General features: G+C 37.0%; 4 protein-coding genes across 4 annotated transcripts; 2 read left to right on the top strand and 2 right to left on the bottom strand.

Annotated features, from left to right (window-relative positions):
* Positions 1–306: 306 nt before the first annotated feature.
* On the top strand, positions 307–1940 carry GCK72_020409 (uncharacterized protein; the record flags this gene model as incomplete). The annotated part of the gene is made up of 4 exons (XM_053733563.1): positions 307–389; positions 433–526; positions 1579–1742; positions 1793–1940. The coding sequence occupies 4 exons, from the start codon at positions 307–309 to the stop codon at positions 1938–1940; spliced, it is 489 nt and encodes a 162-aa protein (XP_053582476.1).
* A 4893-nt stretch (positions 1941–6833) lies between these two features.
* On the bottom strand, positions 6834–8431 carry GCK72_020408 (uncharacterized protein; the record flags this gene model as incomplete). Its single annotated transcript, XM_053733562.1, has 3 exons — positions 6834–6999; positions 8063–8134; positions 8208–8431. The coding sequence occupies 3 exons, from the start codon at positions 8429–8431 to the stop codon at positions 6834–6836; spliced, it is 462 nt and encodes a 153-aa protein (XP_053582475.1).
* On the top strand, positions 7182–10451 carry GCK72_020407 (uncharacterized protein; the record flags this gene model as incomplete). The annotated part of the gene is made up of 8 exons (XM_053733561.1): positions 7182–7235; positions 9075–9366; positions 9419–9497; positions 9543–9677; positions 9727–9775; positions 9844–9927; positions 9977–10111; positions 10155–10451. 8 exons carry the CDS (start codon positions 7182–7184, stop codon positions 10449–10451), a joined length of 1125 nt encoding a protein of 374 aa, XP_053582474.1.
* A 752-nt stretch (positions 10452–11203) lies between these two features.
* On the bottom strand, positions 11204–13025 carry GCK72_020406 (uncharacterized protein; the record flags this gene model as incomplete). Its single annotated transcript, XM_003115919.1, has 4 exons — positions 11204–11608; positions 12556–12656; positions 12707–12843; positions 12904–13025. 4 exons carry the CDS (start codon positions 13023–13025, stop codon positions 11204–11206), a joined length of 765 nt encoding a protein of 254 aa, XP_003115967.1.
* Positions 13026–25109: the final 12084 nt, after the last annotated feature.

Genomic DNA, 25109 nt, shown 5'->3' with positions numbered 1-25109 from the left:
GGCATTTTTGTGTATTCTAGTTTTGACATTTCCTAATCTTTTTCTGAAATAAAATTATAATTTCAAACTGTAATTTTTGGCACATCGAATAATTTAAATTGCCAGAAGTTTCTCTATTTCAATGAACTGGCACTATTACGTTTGATGGCGTCTTTGATGAATTTGGTCCGTAATCTCTGTCACATCTCGGAATTCTTCCCTAATTATGCCTGAGCAGGTGCTACCACTTCTACCTAATACCTCAACCCGACGTTTCTTCCCAATTATCCGTTTCCCCATTTTCCATCCATCCACCGAGAAATGGCAATGTCTCTATCCAAACTCCCTCTTTTAGAGCTCCCTACCGTTGCTCTAAATGAAGTTTTGAAGCTATTCACTCCATTTGAAATGTAAGTTTTCAAGACTACAAAGTCTCTATGAATTTTTTTACAGAATTTGTTTCTCCTTCTGCAGTAAAAGAACAAAATCAATATGTCAGTCGATTCGTACAGTGTCTCAATGCAAGAAGGATCTCCTTATATTCAATGTATGGATTACTTCAGTTCATGCGATATATCTTCAATTTTCTTATTTTCCGTCAGAAATATGGGTATTTAACTTGGAAGAATGTCCTGAAACAAAATGCACAAAGAAAAACAAATTTTGGTCAGTATTACAACAAGTGTTCTTGAAAATTTGCTATTGGAGAAAACCTACAAAATCGGCTCCGGGACATTTCGAAACCAGACATTTCGAAACCGCGACAACTCGAAACTGCGACATCTCGAAACCGGACATTTCGAAACCAGGCATTTCGAAACCGGTAAAACGCGTATAAATTTTAGTCTAGAAAAGAGGCAATATTATTGTTGGTATTAGTCTACGGTCGAGGGATCGACTCCGGATGTTGGGAAAATAATAATTATTTTTTTTATTTTTGAGATGTCCGTTTTTTGTTAAGATAAAAAATCAATAAAAATGATTTTCCCAACAGCCGGAGTCGATCCCTCGACCGTAGACTAATACCAAAAAAACGAAAAATAAAAAGCAAAAATATTTTATCTGCAGTGGGGGTCGAACCTTGATCTTCAGATTGGTACCAAAAAGCGAAAAACAAAAAATAAAAAAGTTTTGCCACCAGTGGGGATCGAACCCTGGTTGTCAGATTCGTACCAAAATGCCAATAACGGAAAGCAAAAAAGTTATGCCAGGTCCGGCGTCGAACCCCGGACCCTCGGAACCATAATATTACCTCTTTTCTAGACTAAAATTTATACGCGTTTTACCGGTTTCGAAATGTCTGGTTTCGAAATGTCCCGGAGCCACAAAATCGTCATGTCAGAATATGACAGAACCGATAAGGAGCATATATTTTCCTAACTGGAACCCTTCCGTCGACACTGTTCACACCTACTTTTGTCTGACTAAAGAGTGAGTAGAGAATGCACTTGAACACACAGTACCTTTTTGGAGTTTACCGGGGACACTTCGAACGACTCTTCCAAAAATGATGTGTTGATCTCTATTCTGAAAAAACAAAACGCCAAAGAAACAACCAGATGTCGGAATTTGTACCTTCATAAGTCAAATTTCCGGCAGGCAGATTTCAAATTATTGATTGATAAATGGAGAGATGGATGGACTCCGAATTGGAAGACTATGAGCATTGAATTCAATGAAGATATCGATGTTGATACATGTGTCGAGGGAGAATTTATTGACATGGAACCAGAAGATTATAAGAGTAAAAAAGTAGTTTGTGGGTAAGGAACTAAATTATTTAGTTTCTATTTATATAACTGATTTTATTCAGAAATTTCCCAATTCAATTCAAAGGATATTTCGAAGGCAATTGTGAAACAACCTTTATACATGGATATCATATTTTACGATCAGATGGAATGATTGTAACGATTGGAATATCAGAAGATAAATATGTTGGATGGTTTCATATCAGATAACAACAATACTTGTTTAGACATTATACTCGAATCGATTTATTATCAACTGTGACTGAAAATTTCTTTTTTTTACCGTTGTGAAAAAATAAATTTCTCAACAACTTTTTCTTACAAGGGAAGTCTTTGGAGACGCCACTTTCAAACGACCAATAAATTTGGTTATAGGTATTTTCGACCACGAGGAGCCCATTTCTGCAGTCAAAACCTGCTAAATGTCTTTGTGAGCCGAGTTATGAGCTCTCAAACTTTTCATGTTGATAAGCTTTTTCACGTGGAATTCCAAATCGGTGGTTTACACGCCACCGCACGGCTCCATTTGTGTTTCCCAACGGTTTACCTGTGCTTGTACGATGCAAAAATGAGAATATCGTGTGTATACTACTTGTCGATTTGGAATTCCACGTGAAAAAGCTTATCAACATGAAAAGTTTGAGAGCTCATCTCTCGGCTCGCAGAGATATTTAACAGGTTTCATCTGCAGAAATGGACTCCCCGTGGTCGAAAATACCTATGATCAAATTTATAGGTCGTTTGAAAGTGGCGTCTCCAAAGACTTCCCTTGTTAGTGAAGTGGGCACTGCCAAACGCGAGTTCAACGAAACGGGAAAAAATAAGAATATCTTATCTCACGGTACTGTATATTTTTCAAAAGTGGATACCATGTTATGAACTACTATCAAATTTTCAAACTTTCCACGACAGCTCAGAACTGTTTAGATCAGATATGGGTTGGTTTGAGATTTTCAGCAGAACAAGCCAACACATGTTATATTCCGGTCAATACTGTATACATATGTAAGTAGAATTTTGAGACGGAAATTCATGATCTCTTGGAACTACAGTTCCATGCAGTAAGATATCGCTCCTTTTTCAGGCTGACCATTTGGCAAGGTCAGTTGTTTACGTTGTTGCTGAACACTCTGGCCCCCTGGTATCTGCCCAAGTACGGCGTATCATTGAGACAATCTCAAGTTGCAGTGCATAGAATATAATCATTTAGGTTTGCTCTTACTGTACCGTGCAGTGAGAAATACAATTTGACCTTTTTCAGTTGAAAATGACCAACTTTGAGAAGTTCTTACAGTATCAATGATAATCCCACACAGTAAATTATGTTTAAACCATACGGAACAAAGGTAGAACTTCATTTTTGTAGTTGACAACTTTTTTGTACGGACACTCCCTAGAGAGTTATGGTCATTTTTAGACAACAGCTCAAAAATCATTTTGCTCTGAAATAAAGGGAGAAAATATTTTGTCGATATGAAACTTGCTAGGAAGTGCTCGCACAAAAAAGTTGTCAACTACAAAAATGAAGCTCTACTTTTGTTCTGTATGGATTATACATAATTCCCTCTGTGAGACAATCACTGATACCGTAACCCCTTCTCAAAGTACATACTTCTCAGGACGAAAACGTCAAGTTGTGTATCTTACTGCACGGTAGTGTACAGTACCGTCCAAAAGGTTGTAAACTTTGGGCGTTTTCAGTTGAAATCAGCCAACTTTGAGAGTGTGTCCAGGTAATTCTGATGATCCCATCAAGTAGATGTTTAATGAATAATACAGAACTAAGATAGATCTTCATTTTTGTAGTTGACAACTTTCCTGTACGGACACTCCCTAGAAAGTTATGGTCGTTTTAAGACGATAGCTCAAAAATTGGACTATTTTCCACTGCAATTGGTCAATTTGAAGGAGTAATCTACTTTGTCGATGTGTAACTTGCTAGGGAGTGTCTGTACAAAAAAGTTGTCAACTACAAAAATGGAGCTTTACCTTTGATCTGTATAATTCATTGAAAATCTACTTGATCGGATCATCAGAATTACCTGGACACACTCTCAAAGTTGGCTAACTTCAACTGAAAACGCCCAAAGTTTACAACCTTTTGGACGGTAGTGTAGGTCTGAAAACCAGTTTAGTCAAAGAAGTTATCGGAAACTGCTTTAAACACTAACTTTTTGTTTTTTATTACGTTTTTCGAAAAATCGAATTGAATTTTTCCCTTCATTGAACAGTGCGACTGTCGGTTTTGCTTCAGCACTTCAAATTGAAACTAACAGAGAAGATCTTAATTAAAATTAGACCTGCCATTCCGTGGTTTTCATTTGATCTCTTGTCAACACGGGAAAATTTTTGTTTTGACCTACACAACCAGCCAACCTCAAATTTGAAAAACGTTTCCGTAGATCAAATTCCTGTGGAAATTAATGGACCATCAGTCAGTCACCATGAATACGTACATTTTTATTTTTCGGATCTACCGATTTCTTGCAGTTCTCTCTCTCTCTCTCTCTCTCTCTCTCTCTCTCTCTCTCTCTCTCTCTCTCTCTCTTTCTTTTCTTTAAAAAATAGGAATTAACGTAACTCATCTCGTTTCATCCAGAATGGGAACATGTTTCTCAAGAAACGAGGACCCCGCCAATACAAACAACAACTCAGCGACTTCGAACAACGGTGAGATATCAGCTCCTTCTACTTCTCAAGGAGCGCCGCCCGGCTATTCTGAGCAACCGGGGCCCCCTCCACCAACATACTCGGAAGCCGTCGTTGCGGAACCCCAAGGGAACACCGTCCGTGTCGCGCAGACGGCTCGAAGATGTGAGTACTTTGAATATAGCACAGTCTCCCAAACTCCGAAAAAGAACTTCAAGGAAATTTTTGATCTACCCTCATGAAACGAAAACTTTGAGAAATTAGCAGGTCTAGAACATTATTTATTTAATTTTTAGCGTAAAGCTTAAGGTCAGAATCAAAAAAATTTCAGTTTTAGAAATATTTTGAGTGCATTATCCACCCATTCAATCCAAAAAATCCTGGTTTTATATATTATTTCAAGCCGAAACAGTGATGTTTCATTTTAATCTCGGAAAAATCTACGGGATTTGTTCATTTTTTAACATTATCCACCGAATGATAGCTCAAAACGTGCTCCGGAGGTTTGTTCACATTTCTGTACGACGGGTTTTCAATTTGCTCATTAGTTATCGAGAAATCGATCAAACTCCGAATATTTTTCAGTTTTTTGTTATTTTCTCAAAAACTAATGAGCAAATTGAAAACCCGTCGTACAGAAATGTGAACAAACCTTGCACTCAAAATATTTCTAAAACTGAAATTTTCTTACTTCTGACCTTAAGCTTTACGCTAAAAATTAAATAAATAATGTTCTAGACCTGCTAATTTCTCAAATTTTTCGTTTCATGAGGGTAGATCAAAAATTTCCTCGCAGTTCTTTTTCGGAGTTTGGGAGACTGTGTATAGGAAAACTTTCAAATAGGAAACCATTTTTAACTGCTCGCCAAACTGCTCGCGCCTTGTGATCTCCGGGTTTTGTAATCTCAGGACACGGTTTCAATGTTCATTTTGTAGATCAAATTTGATCTACCTTTTCAAATGAATAGATCAAAAACAGGTTGCATTTTTTGATCTACTTGTTTGCTTCTCCAGCAAATTTTAATTAATTCTTGTGCGTTAACAAAAACCAGCTGCGGTAAATTGCGAGGGTAGATCAAAATAGATCCTAGTTTGTGCTGTAAAATTGATCAACTTCGACGTGTGATAATAGATAGATCAAAATAAATAAATAAATTTTCCAGCTGACGTGGCGGCCGGATCCCCTCAACAAATCAATCCGGTTCCACCCACCAACGAGATTGCTCGACCAATCACTCCAGCTCCATCGGCCAACCCGATTCGACAAGCCAACCTGGATCGTGCTGAACGTTGGCGAGTGAATGAAGCACGTGATGACTACAGATCAACACCCCCAAACGTCCCCTATAGAGCTCGTACACGTGTAAATCGTTCAAGAAGAACCTACCAAGGACAAGGCCGACAGGTGTCAAACGTCGTTCCGCCACAGATCCAAAATCGTACCATAAGAGTAGGACCTCCAGGAAGAAGAGGAGCATTGGGACGAAATGAAATGCGAAGAGGTGAGAAATGTGGGGGGAAATTTAGAAACTTTCATTGTTATTTTCAAACTTTTTCGTGTGCATTTGAATAGAACAAATACTGGATAGTAGCCCTTACAATTTAGAATCTGTTCCCTTTTCCAGGCAGACAGAGCCTTATCCGACGCGACCAGCCCACAAATGTTGAATGAATCACCGTATTGAAGACTTCAAACACCACGAATAATCAAAAATATCACAATTAATTGAATCAAGATAATTTATCAATAATTTATCTATTTGACTTTCACTATTTTCAATATTTAATCCAATTTGTATTTCTGTTGTAACTTTATTTTCGACCTATGTTTCTATTGTTGATTTAATTTTTACTGATTTTAAGACAATAAAATTGTGATTTACAACAAGGATACTAATTTTGAGGGGATCTGAAATATATCTAGATTGTCTGAAAATTCCAAGAAACCATCATTTTTTGAATCGAATTTGATTTGGGTAACTCAAATCTCTCCATAATGTAAAATCTTGTAGTCTGCCATCCCGAGAAATCAATTTTGCAGTTGACCATCTTTTGATACAAGTCATTTCAGGAAAGTTTTAGCTATTCAAAGTTAAATCACCTGAATTCACTCTGAAATGTGTTCAATTGCTTTTTCAAGTTATATCTCGCCAGGGAGCGCTCATACAAAAAAGTGGTCAACTGATAAAATGCTCAAAATGTTACTCTTATTCTTTTTCTAGTTAACCACTTTTTTGTACGAGGCCTCCCTAGACAGTTACAGCTGATTGAAGCAAAGTACAGTAAGGAGGTGTCGCACAATCCTAATTTTCACAGCAAAACAATTTCATAAATATCTAATGATACAATAATAAATAATGATCATTTTTACACACATTTTCAGATAAAAAGAGGGGGAAAATAAGGCACAATAAAAAATTTCACAGAAAACAAATAGGGGATTACGGTATCATCTTACATTCCTTCGAAATCGTCCTTCGGCATTTTCAGCAATGCTTCATAATCGATTTCCCCATCGTTCGTCATAAATTGTTTCGCTTTTCCTCCAGATCCGCCGGTCATTTTGGAGAGAGCCAGCTGGGCGAGGCCGAATTTGTCGTAGTCGTAGTTGCTAGCGACGCTAAATTAAAGAAATTCTATTACAAAAAATGTTGAAACCGGAGAATTTTAATTTCTTTGATATCCTGTGAATTATACAAAAAAGAAAATATAATTTCGAAGACAAGAAAAAACACATAAATTATGACATGAAGTGAGTATATTTATCCGTTGATATTCGTCTCCAACCACTCGTGTCCCACAATGATTCGAGGCGGTGTCGACTGGATTTGTGTGCTACAAATATGCGTTAATATGGTGAGTGGAGAAGAGGACACTGGACGGAGGGGACAGAGTTAGTAAGGGTGAGGAGAGGGTTACGGTAGTCTGGAATTTCAGATCTGAATGTCTGTCGGTGTGTCGGTATGTCCGAATGGTTTTTGCCCGTGTAGTGTCAGTGTGAACATAGAATGTATGTATGTCTGTTGATCCGGATGTCCCGAATGTCTGTCTGTGTATCCAGACATCCAGATCTTGAAATTTCCGATATTCCTGCATAAAAGTGGCTAAAAATTAATAAAAAATGGACCAGTGAATAAGTTAATAATAGTGCACGAGGGACAGAGTTAGTAAGGGTGAGGAGAGGGTTACGGTAGTCTGGAATTCCAGATCTGGATGTCTGTCTGTCTGTCTGTGTGTCGGTGTGTCCGGATAGTTTCTGTCAGCAGACTTGCAATATTTCGGGCCGGCAGGAAAAGTTGCGGCCAGGCCCGGCCGAAATCTTTATTTTTGCTGATTATTCAGAATTTTACAGGCAAAAATTTGACTTTTTCGCGAGAAAATGTCAAAAATTCGAAAAAAATTTGAATTTTCAACTTTGGCGCCAATTTGCCGGGCCGGGCCCGAAATTCTGTTGACAAACCCGGCCCGGATATTGACAAGTATGGAATTTTTGAACTTCTTAAACAAAAAATTAAAAATTTTTTGCCAAAAAAAATCGGAAATTTTTCAAAAAATTGACTTTTTCAGTACTGATTTTCCGGACCGACTGGGCCGGGCCGGGCCGGAGAAACTCGGATTTCGATCCGGCCCGTTGCAAGTCTGCTTGTCAGTGTAGTGTCAGTGTGAACTTGAAATGTCTGTACTTCTGTTGATCCGGATGTCCCGAATGTCTGTCTGTGTATCCAGACATCCAGATCTTGGAATTCCCGATACTCCTGCATAACAATGGATGAAAATTAGTAAAAACTGGACAAGTTAATAAAGTCTTCGTGCTTCATGCTCCCTTACCTCGTCAACCACCACATAATCAGCGGTTGAGTGATGACAACAAATGCGACGAGTATCAATTTTCGTTTCCTTCCCTCGTCGGACCCATACGATCCGGACGTGTCGAACATGAAGTGAGAGACCGAGCGGAGCAAGAAGAGCACCAAAACGAGTGAGCTGTAGGCGAGTGCACCGTAGTAGAAGGTCTTGTCACCGACCATGAAGAGGAGTAGACATACGATCATACTGAAAATTATATGGATGATTGATAATTATAGATGTTCTCATGGGGAGAGAGGAGGGGCTAGTCTGATAAGTGGGTTCTGACTTGGGTACACAAGGCAAAGATTTTTATTCAGTTTGAACAGAGGCTTTGGCTAGCGGAGTTTTTGAGAAGATTTTCAGATCTTTTGTTATTTTTTCATTCTTAAAAACTATGGTTTTTCAGGTATCTAGATCGCTATTAAGTCCATTATTAGACCTAGAGTACTTATATCGAAGAAAAAACTTGAGATTTCAGTGTTCGTAGCTCTACCAAGAACTACTTTTCGATCATAGCTGTGTAGGAAAAAAAATTTTTCAAACAATTTTTCGAAAATGTTTTTTCGGAAATTTTACCGAGGAATCATCTTGGAACTCTCTAGTTCTAGAGATATACTAGCTGACTCTGTATGATTCAATTCGATAGAGAAATTTGGACTTCTCATAATTTCTCTCTAACTCCTTCCAAATCTCCATCACCGAGTAGCATCACTCTATGACTTCACCAAGTCCACAAAGTCCACTTAAACTTGTTATTCACACCCGCAAATCAGCAATTATCTCTAGACATTTATGACTACTTCTTTCTCTTATTTATTTTCTCACAACTTTATAGACTTATTCCAGATGCCTCAATCCACGTGGTCTACCATAACCCATCTCTTCGGCTGGTTTTCATTTCTCATCGCTATTTGGGCGACAATCACTCTCTTCGTATTAATCGAGAAGAAATCGAGAAAGGAATTCGGTGGATATAAGAACTTTTTGAGGATTTACTGCTGTTATGCATTCCTTTTCTGTGTCGTCGATTGGCTAGTTCAACCCTATGCAGTAGTGGATATCTATGGTATCGGTTATGTTTTCTATTCAGAGAACAGACTCTTTGATATGGGTTATTCAGTGACTCATTTGCTACAAGGTGAGTGGCTCTTAGAGTTTTTCAGAAAGTCTTAAAAACCATGCGATTCCAGTCCTCTACTGCGGGTGCTTCGTCGCCAGCTCCTCATTTCTATCCCTCAATTTCATCTATCGCTATATCTCCTCTTGCCAGTAAGTCCTTGCTTTCAGATATCAAAAAAATGAAAAGAATTTCAGCCGTCACTGGTTACATCACTTTCAAGGTCTCGGTCTCATAATTGTCATTCTCTATTGCGTCTTGCCATTTCTCATTTGGTCCTTTTGTGTCACCGTGTTCTTGGGTCCTACACCAGAAATGACAGCGTATTTCAAGTGAGTCAGGCGTACCTTTGACGCGAACTCAACTTTCATTGATTTTCAGCATTTCCACAATGTACATTGAGCAATTCGACTTAACAGACAAACCCTATGTGGGTCCAGTGTGTTATATAAGTCATATTTTCTAACAAGATTCTAATTTCATTCGAAGCAATTTCAGCACGTCTCCACAACACCATTTCATCAAGTCGGTGATGTCAATTGGGGTACAATGGGATCGTTCATTGGTCTCGGCTGTTTTCAGGTGACTTACTTAGCAATTTGTCAGAAAGAGGCTATAAGTATAGTTTCAGGTTCTCTTCTACGGAATTTCGTTAGTCTGCGGTATTCTCACGTATAAGAATAACATGAAATTACTGAAATTGGCTCAGCTCTCAAAGAATCTCTACAAGACACAAATGCAACTGTTGAGAGCGATTGTGATGCAGGTATTCTATATTTCTCCGAAACCAATGACGTGAATAATTCCAGGCAGTAACCCCATTGATCTTCGTCTACATCCCACCGGCGATAATAATCACTGGCAGTGTGACTGGAATCTATGTTGGAGAACTCGGACATTTCGTGGTGATGAGTATTTCAATGTATCCACCGTTGGATTCATTGGTGTTTTTATTATCGATAAGGGACTATCGTAATGCATTATTTTGTAATACAAAGACGGATAGTCGGAGTGAGAGCTCGAATATTCGACCAGCTACGGCGAAAGTTTCGGTAAGGAATAGGGAATGGTCAGGACTGAATTTGGAGTTCAGCAACGAGACCTAGCAGAATCGATAGACAATCAAATTCTGATGGGAAATCAGTTTTTAAAAGTTGCCCTCCAGAATCCAGATATTTTGGTCTAAAATTCCAAATTTAATAAATGTGATTTACACAATTTTCCACCCAAATTTAGCTGTGTTTCGCCCCAAATAGTTATCGGCGGAGTTAAAGAAAGGAGAAAGAGAAAATGAGTGCTAGTCTGTGTGTCTAGAATTCTAAATGTCCAAATTTGGAAATTGAACAATCTCTCTACCAGGAAGGCATATGAGTTTTTGGCAATAAATTGCCACTTTTGAGTATTTTATATAAAAATTTATACTATTCCAAACTCCGAGACCATATTGGCATTTCTATGAAAAAAAACGGTTGATAGGAGAAAAAATCGATGAAACTTGTCATTTTCGAGTTATTTTCTGGGAAAATTTGAATTTCATCGATTGTTTTAGGGAAAAGCGAGTTTTTTTTCTTGATTTTACTCCTAATTTTGGAATTTTAAAACTTTTTATCGTTCTCAGAGTTTCTCTGTGGGTCTCGATGTCCGAGAGATGTGAAAACTTTAAAAAAAAACGATTTTCATGATAAAATCAATTTGTATTCACTTTTCAGGGAAAAACTTATCTATGCCTGGATTTCTTCATTCTTTTTATCTTTTTTTAATTTTCAGGACGTGCAATCTCGAAGAATTGACTACCAGACATAAATATCGTTTTTTCCTCATTTTTTCATTTTTTTTCATTCAAAAATCAAATAAAAACTCACTGGGCAAACTTATATGTGCTATAAGCCAATGAATGCCACACCGACAACGCTTGTGATATATTCAGAATATATTTCGAGATGAATATCACAATATTTTCCAAAATCACCCAAATCAACGCATTCGACGTCAGAATTCCCAGAATTTCGGGTGAAAATCGTCCTTGAGTGCCCAATACGAATCCAGAAACGAGGATATATGTCAAAAAGGACATCAATGGAATGTAGAGATCCGGAGCGTTGACGTCATCACGAGCTGGGGCGGGATCAGAGGATCCGGCGAATTTCAGAGACCAATCTTTATGGAAAAATGGGAAGAAAAGGATTCCCAATTTCTTTCCGACGTAGGCATTGTCCACGGCGAAATAGTATTTCAGATTGAATGTTCCGAGGTATTTCGTGAGCTGAAATACAAGAAATATGAGTTTTTTAAACATACTTTTCGAGGCCCGGGCAAATTGGCGCGAAAGTCAAATTTTTTTGGATTTTTTTGCAAAAAAGTAAAAAATGGTCACATTTTCGATGAAAAATTGAAAAAATTTCGAAAAAAAAAAGCAAAAAAGGTCATTTTTTGGGCCTTCGGGCCTTGCCGGGCCTTGACAGCTATGGGTTTTTACATTTTTGCTAAAACTCAAAATTCAAAAATTCTCGAATTTTTGAATTTTTTTCGCGAAAAAGTATAATTTTCGACTATCATTCAGAATTAGAAGAAATTCTGAAAAATAGTCAAAAATGATCACATTTTTGATGAAAAATTGGTTTATTTTTTGAAAAAACTACAATTTCTGACTCAATTATACCTGAAAAACCTAGAATTTTGTGAATTTCGTGGTCTAAAATAAGAAAAAAGGCAATTTTGACGATATTCAGCTGAAATTTGCTATTTTTACATCAATTTTACATTGAGAACAGCTAAATCTAACTTCCTAATCAGAATATGACCTGTATACAAATTGAAATTTTTTGCTTAAAATGGCAAATTTCGCTTAAAAAATACTAAAAAATCTATCCTGTTCTTCAAAATCTTAAATTCAAACTCAATTGAGCTTTTCAACAGTTTCTATTCAAAATTTGCAAACTTTCACTGATTTTGCAAGAAATTAATTGTATAAAAGCGATTTTTGGTGTAAAACTATACATTTCAGCTATAAATTGAAGATTTTGGAATAAAAATTTGAGTAAAAATTGTAAAAATTAGCTTCAAACCTTATTTTCTTGATTTTCGCCTTATAACTGAAGTTTTGACTGAAAATATGCATGTCTAGAGCTTTCTCACTCTTTCCAACAGAGTTTTCACCAAACAATTTTAGTTTTTTTAATGAATTTTCACTCAATTTCTCCGATTTCCTACCTTCTCCTTCTGCTGCTCGGCGAATTGTCCTCCAAACTGTTTCGCAGCATTCAACATCGGATCCGACATCAGTTGTTGTGCCTGGAATCCTCCGAATCCTCCTGAAAAATTATTATTTTTAGATTTTTTTTTGCTCAAAAAAAATTTTTACCATTCTGTGAATATCCATAATTTTGTTGCTGTTGTTGTTGCCCGTATCCTCCCCCATTATTAAATTGATTTTGCTGGGGACCTGATTGTCCGTACCCGCTATCAAATCCGGTGCTCTGTTGGGTATAATATCCGCCACTGAAAACAAAAAAAATTGAAAATTTTTCAAATTTTCAGTAATTTTTAGCGAAATCTCACCCATAAGAATTATCTTGAGCTACTGGAGTCGGTGAGGCTGCCGGTGCGGCCGGTTGTTGGGGTTGTGAGTATCCGGTGTTCCAAGTATCCGTATTCCAGTCGTTTCCCCAGTCGTTTGACATTTTTATGACTGAAAAATCGATTTTTATTACTATTTATTATTAAAATAATTTTTTTGATGTGAAAAAATGCTGAAAAACGCTGAAAATGAGTGAATTCCAATCCTGTTAAAATTCCAACACACTAACTGTTCAAACACCGTGGGGTACGCAAGCGCCATATTTTACGACACTTGGTACACCGTACCCCGTAAATTAGCGCGAGTTTGAAATAGGTTTTTGATGTTTTTTCAATAAAAATCGCTTAAAATCCAAATTAAAACAGAAAAATAAACTATTAAATTAAAAACTTTGCATTAAAATAAATCTATGTTAAAAATTAATATAAAATGATGAGAACAAGTGGTCAGATGTGTTAAAACGAAAAAAAAAGAACAAGACATAATAAAATTAGTATAAATGAATAGAGAGTATCACTCCCAAAGCTATCGAATATACCCCATTTCTCTTCTTTTTCAGGCTTTTTCCCCTATTTATTCTCTGGTGACGTCGGATGGTCTTCCCAATATTTTCGTGCCATTTCTTCCCCTGCCAACTCATTATGTTGTAGGTTGTAGTGCTCCTCTCAAATTAGGACCTGGACCCACCCATTCAGGTCTTCGAAGAGGGAGGACCACAAAACTTTGTTAAACGGGTGGAGAAGAGGAGTTGGAAATGTTTTTGGTTCTCTTTCTCAGTGGTTTTTGTTTATTTCTTGTTTGATTGTTTCTAGAAAAAAGGTTCAGTTGAAATCGAAATGGAATTTAAATTTCTTCTTTTTCTTCTTTATTTCTTTTCTCCAAATCTCAAAGAATACCTGGTTTTTGTGTTTTGCTTCCAAGCGCAAATCCCCAAAACAGCCGCGCTTTTCATCGGCGGCAAGCTGATTTCTGACGAGGTATGCGTGGTGTTTCCGGTTACTGTTTTGCTTGTCACCCGAGCAACGGGGGTTCGATTCCTACCCTTGGCAAATTCCTTTTTTCTTTTTTGCTTTTCATGAAAACGAACTTCTATCAATTTTCCTTCGCAGAATCTTCCTGAAAGCTAGACATGTGACGCAGAATACGTGCACTGCACCGCCGGAAATACATTTCCTCTTGTTCTTCCTTAATAAGAGGGAACTAATAAGGTTAATAATAAGAAAGGATGTGTAGCAAAACACAATATTTTGCAACTTGTGATACTTGGAGGTCTTATTAAATTGTGCACATCACAATTTTTGATTTGATTATTTCAAACAATTTGGTCAGTGTAGTTAACTTACACTGACAATTTTGGTCACTGTAGTTAGGATGCAGTGACCAAATGTTCGGGTTAGAGCGCACTTCCATAGTGGAACACAACCTACTAAACTAAACAAAAAAATCACAGCACTGTCTTATGACATCCTCATCCCTCCAACGACAATTGTCACTCGAAATGTGCAAAATGTGTCAGAATTTTTTTCTATTTTTTTACTCCTCTAGACCACAATATCACCACACTTCTCGTTTTTTGTCCCTTCTTAAATCATCTATTCATGTTCCAGACATACGTTTTTCTTCTTTTTGTCTCGTTTTTTGAAAGAATGCAAAAAAAACACCATAACAATATGATATGCATTTTGATATTCATATTCATCTTTATGAGGGAAAAATCCATTAAAACGGGCCTTTGGTGTCTCATTTTCGGGTTCGGCGGTTACCAGAAATTGGTTTCGTCCTTCGGTTTTCGGTTTTTTGGGGAAAGGAATGCTTATGAGTTTTTGCTCCTGAAAAAGGTTTTACTTTTTTACGTCTATGGCTACTTTTCAGTGAAATTAGCAGAAATTGAGTTTTGGTTCAAAGAATAAATTAATTTCGTACAACAAAAAAGTGCAGAAATTTTTCAGTATCTTCAGTGAAAAAAAGAGTTTTCTTAGATAGCTTTTTAAGTATGTTCCAGAATAATTGCAACATTTGAAAATACATAATAATCCTAAAAACTTTCAAAAAAAAATTCAAAAGATTACCTAAACTTCCTCCTTCAACCACATTTATCACCACCCCGATGGATACATTGGGGATAAAACGCGGATCGCGCGTGGATGCTGTTGGTATGTCAGATGGATCCATTATGAAACCATTATGGATCCATTATGGATCCACGCCTAATCCTTGGCTTCTTTGACTTGATTGGGTTCATACCAGAGTTGCATGGAATTCCAACTTCCGACTTCCGGATAAGGAATTCAATTTCCGACTTCCGTCATTCCATAACGGTGGAATTTCGGAAAAGTGAATTTCGCAGAAATACATGGAAAAATGGTCTAAAAGCACAGAAAATAGGTTGTTCTTCAGTCAAAAACTAATTTTCCACCGATTTTCGGCAATTTTATGGTTTTTCTCGAAAAAATCTAATTCCGTCTCCCGACTTCCGGGCGTTTTTTCACTTTCGACTTCCAGATAAGGAAAATCACTTCCGACTACCGTATAAGAAATTTTCACTTCTATGCAACTCTGGTTCAAACCATCATTTATTGTGGCTATTTCGCAAGTTAGAGACTTATTCTTTTGCTACTACAAGTTTCTTATTGTGGGAACTTTTTACTATTGTTTTTTTCAACTTCCACTCTTGTCCAACTCTGTTCGTCTACCAAATTTTCTCCGTTTCCACTCACTTTTTCATCGAAAACAAGGTATGATTTCACTTTTATATAATTTCAGTACACTAATCAATTTTTGTTTTTCACTTGGCAAAATAGTCTTTTATCAAAAGAACACTTCTATAGAGTAAAAGTACCTTTACCTTTTATTCCACCTGCTAACTTATTTCAGCATGTCTTTCCGAAATGAAAAATAGTGGAAACCTTTAATTTTTCTAATGAAAATAACCATAAATTTCCAAAAATTCTCAACGATATTACCGAGATTTGGAAGCACGTGCCTCCCTACCCATATTCGATCCGCGTTTTAAATCCTGTGTGAATCCATATTCGATATGGACGTATATTGACCCATAATGGATCCATCGCGCTTTGCCTGTAACGGTTCGACACCTCTTCCCAACAAATCATTTTTTTCCTTTTTTCATTCATGCCAAATGAAAAATACAATTATATTTTCTCCAAAACCAATATATTTCCTTCCTTTTTCCTTCCACGGCGGTCTCCTTTTCGAACTACGTTTTTATTCCCCCTTCGGAAAATATCCATATTTTTTCTTCCGCGTTACCACTGGTCCTTCGTCTCATTCATATCAGATTATGGGCCCCTTTCCTTTCCGTTTTGTTGGTCGAAAGAGAAATACGTGAAAGTGTCGACTTCTGGAATATTCCCACGAGACGATTCAATCCCTCCCCCCACTTCCACCTCTATGGACCTCCAGACTTCTTAGAATTTCTATATCAACTTCTTTTTTCTGGGATAGCATACTTAGCACATGATTCCGTTTTTAGTTTCTTTCTTTTTATAAACTTTTTTCTCCGTCACGAGAGGGTTACTGTAGTTGGAGTCCAGTAGAGCGCAATTACTTCCGTGTGCTCTCTGCAGTTTGAAGAATCTCCAAAAGTAGGTCCAAAGTTTTGTTAATCTGAGAATCTGGATGGGTACAAAGTGTAAACAGACATTCTAAATATATAGTTGGAAGAGGAGCTGCTTAACTTCTCCAAACAACTCCTTTTTCCCGAAAAAATATATTGCAAATTTCACATCGTGTGAAATTCTAGTAATTATCCACGATCTGTATTATGATTCCAGGAAATTGAAACCAGGAAAAACACTTCCCTTGGTAGATCAAAACTTACATCATAATGAGTAGGAGTATTTTGTAACAGGATTAAAAATCGAGAAATTTCACCCTTTTTGTTCTGATATGACGGAATTTAAAAAGAAGAAAAAGTTCAATGTTCAAATCCCCTTGTACTCTCGAGAGGATCTACATACTTATATAATTGTTGATTTTGTTCAAGTTCATGCATTTTCAAACACGGATTGTCACATCTACAGTAAGCCCAGTGGTTAGGTTCTTCATGGCAACTAGAAAATATCACGTCAACGAATTATCATTTTTGCAAAAACCTTAATTACCCCTAATTACCTGAGATAACTATCTGAGAACTTTTTAGTTATTGACGTATGTTTTAGGTAACCAATTTTTTGGTCTCACAGTAGTGAGATTCACTAAAACTGGACGTTTCGAGACAATATATTTTGAAATCAGGAAGTCATGAGGCTTATTTTGAAACGTCCCAAATACTGTTATCTTTTATACTTTCCAAATCTCAAATCTCAATTTATAACCTCTCCCCCAGTCCGGGACCACCCATCACAACAGTAGACAATCTTTGATGTCTTCCTTGAAAATTCTCATTGTTGTTTCTTATTAAAAATTATCATAGATATGCATCCATATCTTTATGAAAAAAAAATATGTATTCCGTTCTTGATTCAGTTTTTTGTATACCAAACTCCTCAAACATCACAAGAACACATGCCCTCTCTTGTAGAGGTCATCCAGGGTCTTTATACACGGAAGTAAATAACTTTTTTAAACGTGAATTAGTGAGTATTTTGAATCTGTATAAAATAAAGAATTCCTATCAGGAACTCATAACGAGAGTTTATGTACTTGCTTGCAAAAACCCTTATAAAGGCTCATTTCGATCATAGGCAAAAATGACTGATTTCAGATTCAGAATCCACAGCATTTCTGTTTTATATCCGTAACAGTTGCACCCTAGATTAAACTATGAAAGCAATCATGCATATACCTTAAGCATCGCCAGCCTTAATCAAGATCAGCATCCATCTTCGTGTACATGCAACGCCTAAACAAGGAGACCCAATCTTACAGACCAACTATAGAGTCGGTTACTATACTGAACAACGCTCAACTCTGATTAGTTTGTTAATCAGTGACATGTTTTACATCCCTTCAGACTCTGTACCACAAAATGAGCGGATAACCTACATTCCAACAAATTCAAGCTTATGGATCAAACCTTGCATCGTTGCAATACTAAACAGCTACAGCTCTTGTGATACACCGCCCAAGATTCCAGGTGTGCTCATATAGATTCCTTTTCCCTCAGGTCTCTGACCTCCGAACCCCACGGCTTAATGAAAAATATTTCACAGATCAACATCCCGCCCATATTAAAAACTTTTCCCCACTGCTCTCTGATCTTCCTGCCCCCCTCCTCCAACTTTTCCCATCCTTCTTTTCTCATATTAACCCACCCTCCCCAAATTTTTTTTTCAGTTTTATCCTCCATTCTCTCTTTTTTATTATTCGATTATTTTTGTGTATGTGTGTCCCGTTATGCATACAATGATCATCCCCCCACCCATCTTTTTCAGCAACCAAAACCAATTCTTATTTTCTCACGTTGTTCCCTTTTTTGCAAAGTAATAAGGAATTTCTGTTAGTCCGGATGTCCCCCTCTTTCTCTGAAAAACGGAAGTCCATCTTCTTCTGAAATTGAGATTCTGAAAATGAGAGAATGAAAAAAAAACAGAATGATTCAAATAGGGGGGAAACGAGTGTCCATCCGCCTACCAGAACACCAGTTTAAATCTGAAAAAAAACGAAACGAAACGAGATTAGTTTGTGTGTTATTTGTTCGTGTCTCCAGCCTGCAGAGTTTTTTGTCGCCTTTGAAGAGTTCACTTTTCCGTCGTAATTCAGAGACAAGCTGTCTTCTTGTCACTTTTCATTTCTATCATATCTTGTCAGTAAAGTGATTGTAGGGTGATGGGAAATTGAGAGATCAACTTTTGAGATTTTGAGGAGATTCGGTCGTCCCGAATTCAAGTGGGTACCCATTGTTTTACCAAAATGTTTTGAAATTTTTCGAAAAAATAGAGTGAAAATGCTTTAACTATCATACATATTTACATTTTGATTCATTTTTAAAGTTTTAGTCGTGAACTAGAAACATGTTTTAAAACAGGCCGAGCGGGCCGGCCCGGGCCGAGATGTTTTTTGATTCCGGGCCGGCCCGGCCCTGCTCGGTCCGTTACAATTCTGCGTTTTACTTGTGTAACTTTCAGTTTAATTGTAAATCATTACTATTGACCAAACTTAAGAGTGAACCTAACCTGTTACTCCATCTTGACTAGGGATCCTTAGGGCTTTCAAGTTTTCCTCAAATTATAACTCTCCTGGAACGCATTCTACAATCAACTATACACAACAAAAATAAAATTCGTCTTTAAGGACTGCCGAGGAGCCCTTGACCTTCAGCCAGACAACAATTCCCCAATTCTATCTGTTTTCCCTCAAATGTTTACTTTTCGATAACATATTTTCTTATTCTTCCTTCTCAAAAGTGCGTCTCTCTATATTTCGTCTTCTGCATCTGAATCCCCCCTTTTCGAACTTTTTAAGTCCGTAAATTGTGTTACCACCTCGGGTCCTTCTCTATTTTCCTCTTTTTCATGAAACCCGATATCTCGTCTATATATTTTTAAGAAGGGATGAAAACTAAAACTTTTTGTTTTTCTTTCTGCCACCTGTTTTTCTTCTCACTTGAGCCTTCGAGAAGAAAAGTGCTCGGCGGGGCGGTTTTCACATTAAAATGATCTTGAAGTGCTGCCACCTGACGGTTGAGGTTGTCTAATCAAAAAAGAGAAATAGAATTGAAAAAAAAATCAAGAGAGAAGATTTTCTTGATGAAAGAGGTGAGAAATTGATTTGCTTTGTTTCGAAATACGCTGTCCTTGCACTTTGCCGTTATGACAACTCTAACAATAAAAACTATTTTTTCTAATGTTTCCAAGAAACCTTTTGTCCGGAACTTCAAACAAAATCCACCATTTCTTTAAATTCCGGCGTGGCTCACCTCGATTTATCTGAAATTTTTCTTGGAAAATTCTCGAATTCTCGGAATTCTCTGTAAAGCATTTATCTCATCTTTCGGAGTGAAATTGTATTCTCAAACTTTCAGCTAGGGTTCTGAAAATTGTAATCACTTTGAAACTAAACGTCTAAAAAAAAAATGAAATAGAACACTCTCTATTTTCTTTAAATTTTTGCTTGAAACGAGATTGAGTTTGGTTGCTGTGTTGTCGAATACTGAAAAGGGAAATCTTGTACAAGGTAATTACTTACAGTTTTCTAAATTCGCAAGTTTGAAAATACTTTTTTTTTGAAAAATATCAGCTTTTTATTCGATAGTTTCAGTCATTTTGAGTCCCAGAACTTGCTCGATTGATAGTGAGTTCGAGTGTGTAACGTTTGAACTTACCAAAAATATTTCCTCAATTTCACGTTTTCTCACTTTTTCCAACACATTTTCGTAGTTTCTCTTTTTTGTGAAATGAATTGAAAAAAAGAAAGAAAGTCTGTTGAAAAAACGAGGAATTGAGAAATAATTTTGTCCGAAAGGACTACACGACCGCAAGGAAAAGCTCTTCTACCTAGGATCATTCAGAAAAACGGGAATTGTGCTTAGCATATGCTCCAATGATGAATGTTTCTTAGAATTGTCTGAAGTATCATAATCTGAAATAAAAATAGGACTTCTGTCCTCCTTCAAGTTATTTTGAGTCCCAGTACTTGCTCGATTGATAGTGAGCTCGAATTCTAGTCAACTTCCGTTTTCATTTCCTTTAAATCCCGGTGTCCCCGAAATCCGACCTCCACTCGCACTGACATTCACCTCATTATCTCTGTTCCTCTTTTTCTTCTTTTCCTTGTTTTGCCTCCCCTCCCTCCCTAATTATTATTACTACACCCTCAAAATAACTTTCCCCCTACTTTTTGACCCCACTACTCCATCCCCCTATGCTTCATCCTTCCGCTCATCCCAGTGACAAACCTCCCCCAGATATCCCCAAGAGACGCCAAGAAGTAGAAGACGTGGTCGTGTTTTGAAGGATGTTCCATCATTCTCAGGGACCTTCACTTCTTTTTGTTCTTCCTCCTGCGTTGACTGACTGACCTGACATTTTCAGTCTTGTTTTTATTCCTTAAGGATATTTTGATATTGGACCTTCCAAGCAAGTTTTCAGAAGAAAAGTCCATTCTAGAAACCCGAATCCTGTTGATCCATTAGTAAGATTGTCTTCTTTGCTCTCAAAACTGCCTCTTCTTGAGGGGAGGGTTTTTATGGGACCACATAAAATGTCCTTCGCCTCGAGAAGAAGCAGAAGAAAAGGATTAGCCGGTTGTCTCCGTCGCCCCTTATTCATATATTTTAATGCCTTCCGTTTTTGGTTTGAAATGTTCTCTTGTCAATTGTCAACACAGACAGTTTTACGATTTCCTGATTTTTATTCAGTGGGGGATGATAGGTTATGTGACATGCTCTATAGCTGAAAAGCTTTGACTAGAGGGTGATAGACAAATTTTGAAAAATTATTCAGAATCTCCGAGAGGCATACTAAATCCCACCTAAAATGTATTCTTTCAAAAGTTAAGACAAAAACTAGGCCACCTTCTAAGAAGGGAAACTTGACGTCTCGTTGTGCAAATTTATGAGTCTACGAGCGGGAAAATTAGCAACATTTTAGGAGCGGTACTCTAGAAGAATTTTGGAGAAAAGACGCTGGCCTAGTTTTCAGGGAGGATTCTTAGGTCATGGGTTGTTAGGCCATGATGTAATATCTGGAAATGTTGCTAAGATTGTTATGGATCAATAAAATTTTAAGAGAATTGAAACATTTGGAGACCGGCCTTTATGAAACTGGGACACTCCTAAACCGTTCCGTTTCAAAACCGTTTAAATCAGGCCTCGAGTATTTGTAGTACTTTGATTAAGAGATGCCGAACAGAGCTGTGCGGAATTCCTTCTTCCTTCTTCCGGGCATTTTTTCACTTTCTTCTTCCTTTTTCCTTCTTCCTTTTTTGAAATCTTATTCCTTCTTCCTTCTTCCTTTTTCCGTTGAAATTGTTCGCCACTTCCGACTTCCGTGTAAAAAGTTCACAAAAATTTTGCAATTTTCGACGGAATTTCAGCGGAATTTTGGTGGTTTTTGATGGAATTTTGTATGAAAACAACGCAAAAATTCGTTTTCAGAGATGACTAGAAAAAATTTCTTCAAAATTGTCTTTTTCAAAATTAACTTCCGACTTCCGGGTTCGGACTTAACTTCCTTCTTCCTTCTTCCGGGCTTTTTTCACTTCCTTCTTCCTTCTTCCTTCTTCCTTTTTTAAAATGTTCGTTCCTTCTTCCGACTTCCGACTTCCTTTTTTGAAAATTTTACTTCCGCACAGCTCTGATGCCGAGGTTAAACAAACTTTTACAGTTATACTTTTTGATATAATCCTGATTCATTTTTGTTTCCATGGTTCTGAAATATCTGGTTTCAAAATATCATCGAATAGCTTCACACTACTCAAAATCTTTTTACTAAACATCTCGAACACCCCTTATCACATCATCACCCAGATCAAAAACAGAAAACCCTCCAACGTCATCCGAATGAATCATCCTCTCCTACCGTTCCCCATTTACCTTGTTCCTATTGTTCCTTTCTCAAGGCATTCCCTATTCATTAATGAGCCCTCCATACTCCCCTAAAAACTGACATTGTGTGGTGTGATACGAACATCTCTTAGTCACAATGACGAAGTCCAGTGGGGGAATGACTGACATCCTCCTAGTTTTTGACACGTTTTGCTCACAGCAGTCAGTGGAGAAAAGGAGTTTTATCTTTCATCTTCCAACTTTTTTAGAAACGTCACATGTATATTTTTTTCTTTTCCATGCAACGTCATTTTTGACCTGCTTTTATTTTTTAGCAGGAAAATGAGATACAAACAAGTCATGCAAAAGAAGGCAAAAATATCACCTGTCTTTCTTTTTTGCTTGCGTTTTTTGAAGATGATCCTTGTTGTCAGTTTTCTCGCTAGGTTGGTTTGATGAGCATCATTTTTTTAGAATCAAAAAGTAGTCTTTTCGGTTGGAAAATCACGTAACTTGAAGATTTTTCCAGATGTAGGTTGTGTACTACGATTTAAGCGTAGTTTCATTTCAAAAAACGTGTAACGAAACTATACTTTTTGAACCAGACCTAATGAGTATAAGAAGCTGAAAATCCAAGCTTTGACACCACTGGACTAAAAACCGTCTGCAAAAAAAGATTTTCTATAGTTGAGGTCGGGTTTCTTACCCAGGAGACTGATTCACTTAGCCAGAACGCTGCTAAGTTTTTGTCGGTGCCTATAAGCTCGGCACAGTTCTTAAAACAGCGCTCCACCGAAATGCCTTTGAAAAATGTCTCAATTTCTGTGCTTTGTATTCTTGCTGCTTAACAATCGTATTACTATTGCAGTTGCTTATCGTTTCTGATATCTTTTTGCTTATCCTTTCCTTTTTTACTTGATTTGATTTCTGATGGCTGCTACTCTTTCGACTTCGATCTTAAAAAATTTAAAGATTTTTGGAATGTTGGCACAAAAACTGAAACTTTCGAAAACCTGTATTACCAGGAAACATAACTAGAAACCTATTTCAGACGTCTCAAGTTTTCTATCTACATCAAAATATTCTCTAAGTTTCTGCACACAAGAATCTTCAATCAAATCCGACATAAAATAGTACAAGACGACCAAGCTTTCATGATCTTGTCAAATTCACAAATTTTGAAAAAAACTTCCTGCTTTTAAATTTTAGAAACCTGCCATTACATACCGCAAACATCACCCAATTCTCGGAAACATTTAGTGAAATTTTGTTAGTTTCCTGACATCCATCAGTACCCATTCTAAAGATCCCTTGTCTTTTACCACTCTCAATCTAATTAACGCTACCGTACCCCTTCCAAATTGCCGTTTAACATTTCAACCCAGTAGTTCATTATCCTAAAAGCACTCTACCAACATCACGTGATTCAATCTTCATTCTTTAAATTACTCATCATTCAATTTGAATGGTGGGATACTCGGGTACATAAATGAATTTTTCATCTCTTTCAACCACTTCAGATTCCTTCCTTTTTTTTAAAACCATTTTATTTACATTACTTTACTGACCGCCCATGGAGCAATTTCAATATCAATATTGTCATGATTCATAGTAAAAACTTTACTTTTTTTTTCTATTTTCGATCAAAAACAAATAGAAAAAGACACATGGATTTTAATTATGGTCTGGAGCTGGCGGGGTAGCATATATATGTATTTTTCATTTTTGTGTCTAAATTTTCCTCCCACTACCAATTACTATCCAGTTCCGGCTTTTTTTGGTGAGATTATTTTATAAATATTATTTTTAGTTCATTCCTGTAAATTGAATAACATCATTTAATTTTATCGGGAAAACTTCCTGATTCGGTATATAATGGACCTTTTCACAAGCTAGAAAAATAGCAAAATATTACTTTTTGTTATTTTTTGCTACCTCGCGAAGAGGTCTATTAGAAACCTGTTACCCGAAACATCAGGAAACTCTCCGAAACATTTAGTTAAAAAAATTTCAGTTCGATCTCTACTCCCCTACTTAGTAGATCAAAATGAAAACGTTCATTTAGTAATTTTCGTAAAGAATCATTGTTGACTTGTTAAGATATAGAGGTGGGCGTTAGGTGCTCAATGAGCAATTTTCGATACGGATGAGTTTTTCACGGGCGGTGCATTTGTTTTCAGTTTTTTTCAAATAGTTGGGAACTGTGCTGAAAGGAGATACTGTAGCATTCCCAGGCTCAATGATTGAAAATTCTTTGGTCTGGCGCGCCTTATCCGCGTTTTGATATTTTATTTGTTTGAATATTGTATTATTGGCTGCATTCATAGTTGTCAAGGCCAGGGTTCAAAAAAGTTTTTTTCCTCCATCTTTTCAATTTTTGATGTATATTCAGGATTTCTTTAAATTCTGGACCATAGTCGAAAATTTGACTTTTTCACGAAAAAAATTCGAAAGAATTTGCATTTTTAATTAAGGCGCCAACACCCGGCCCGGTCTTTGACCACCATTCATGTCCGAGACATCTCGAAACTGGCCGTTTTGAAACCGAGAATTTCTACGAAATGTCCCATGGTCGAATACTGTAGCTCTCCTACCCAATTTATCGTAAAATTTGATTCTGGCGCACCTTTAGCGCGTTTAAGTGGTGTTTAGTTTTCTAAAGCATTTATAACTGTACATTTTGGATTCTTTACTTCGACATAAAAAAAACAAGAAAAACTTTACAAAATCCACAAATGT

The sequence above is a fragment of the Caenorhabditis remanei genome, chromosome V (genome assembly GCF_010183535.1).
Source record: "Caenorhabditis remanei strain PX506 chromosome V, whole genome shotgun sequence".
Classification (NCBI taxonomy): Eukaryota; Metazoa; Nematoda; class Chromadorea; order Rhabditida; family Rhabditidae; genus Caenorhabditis; species Caenorhabditis remanei.
This window is presented reverse-complemented; position numbering and strand designations above follow the sequence as displayed.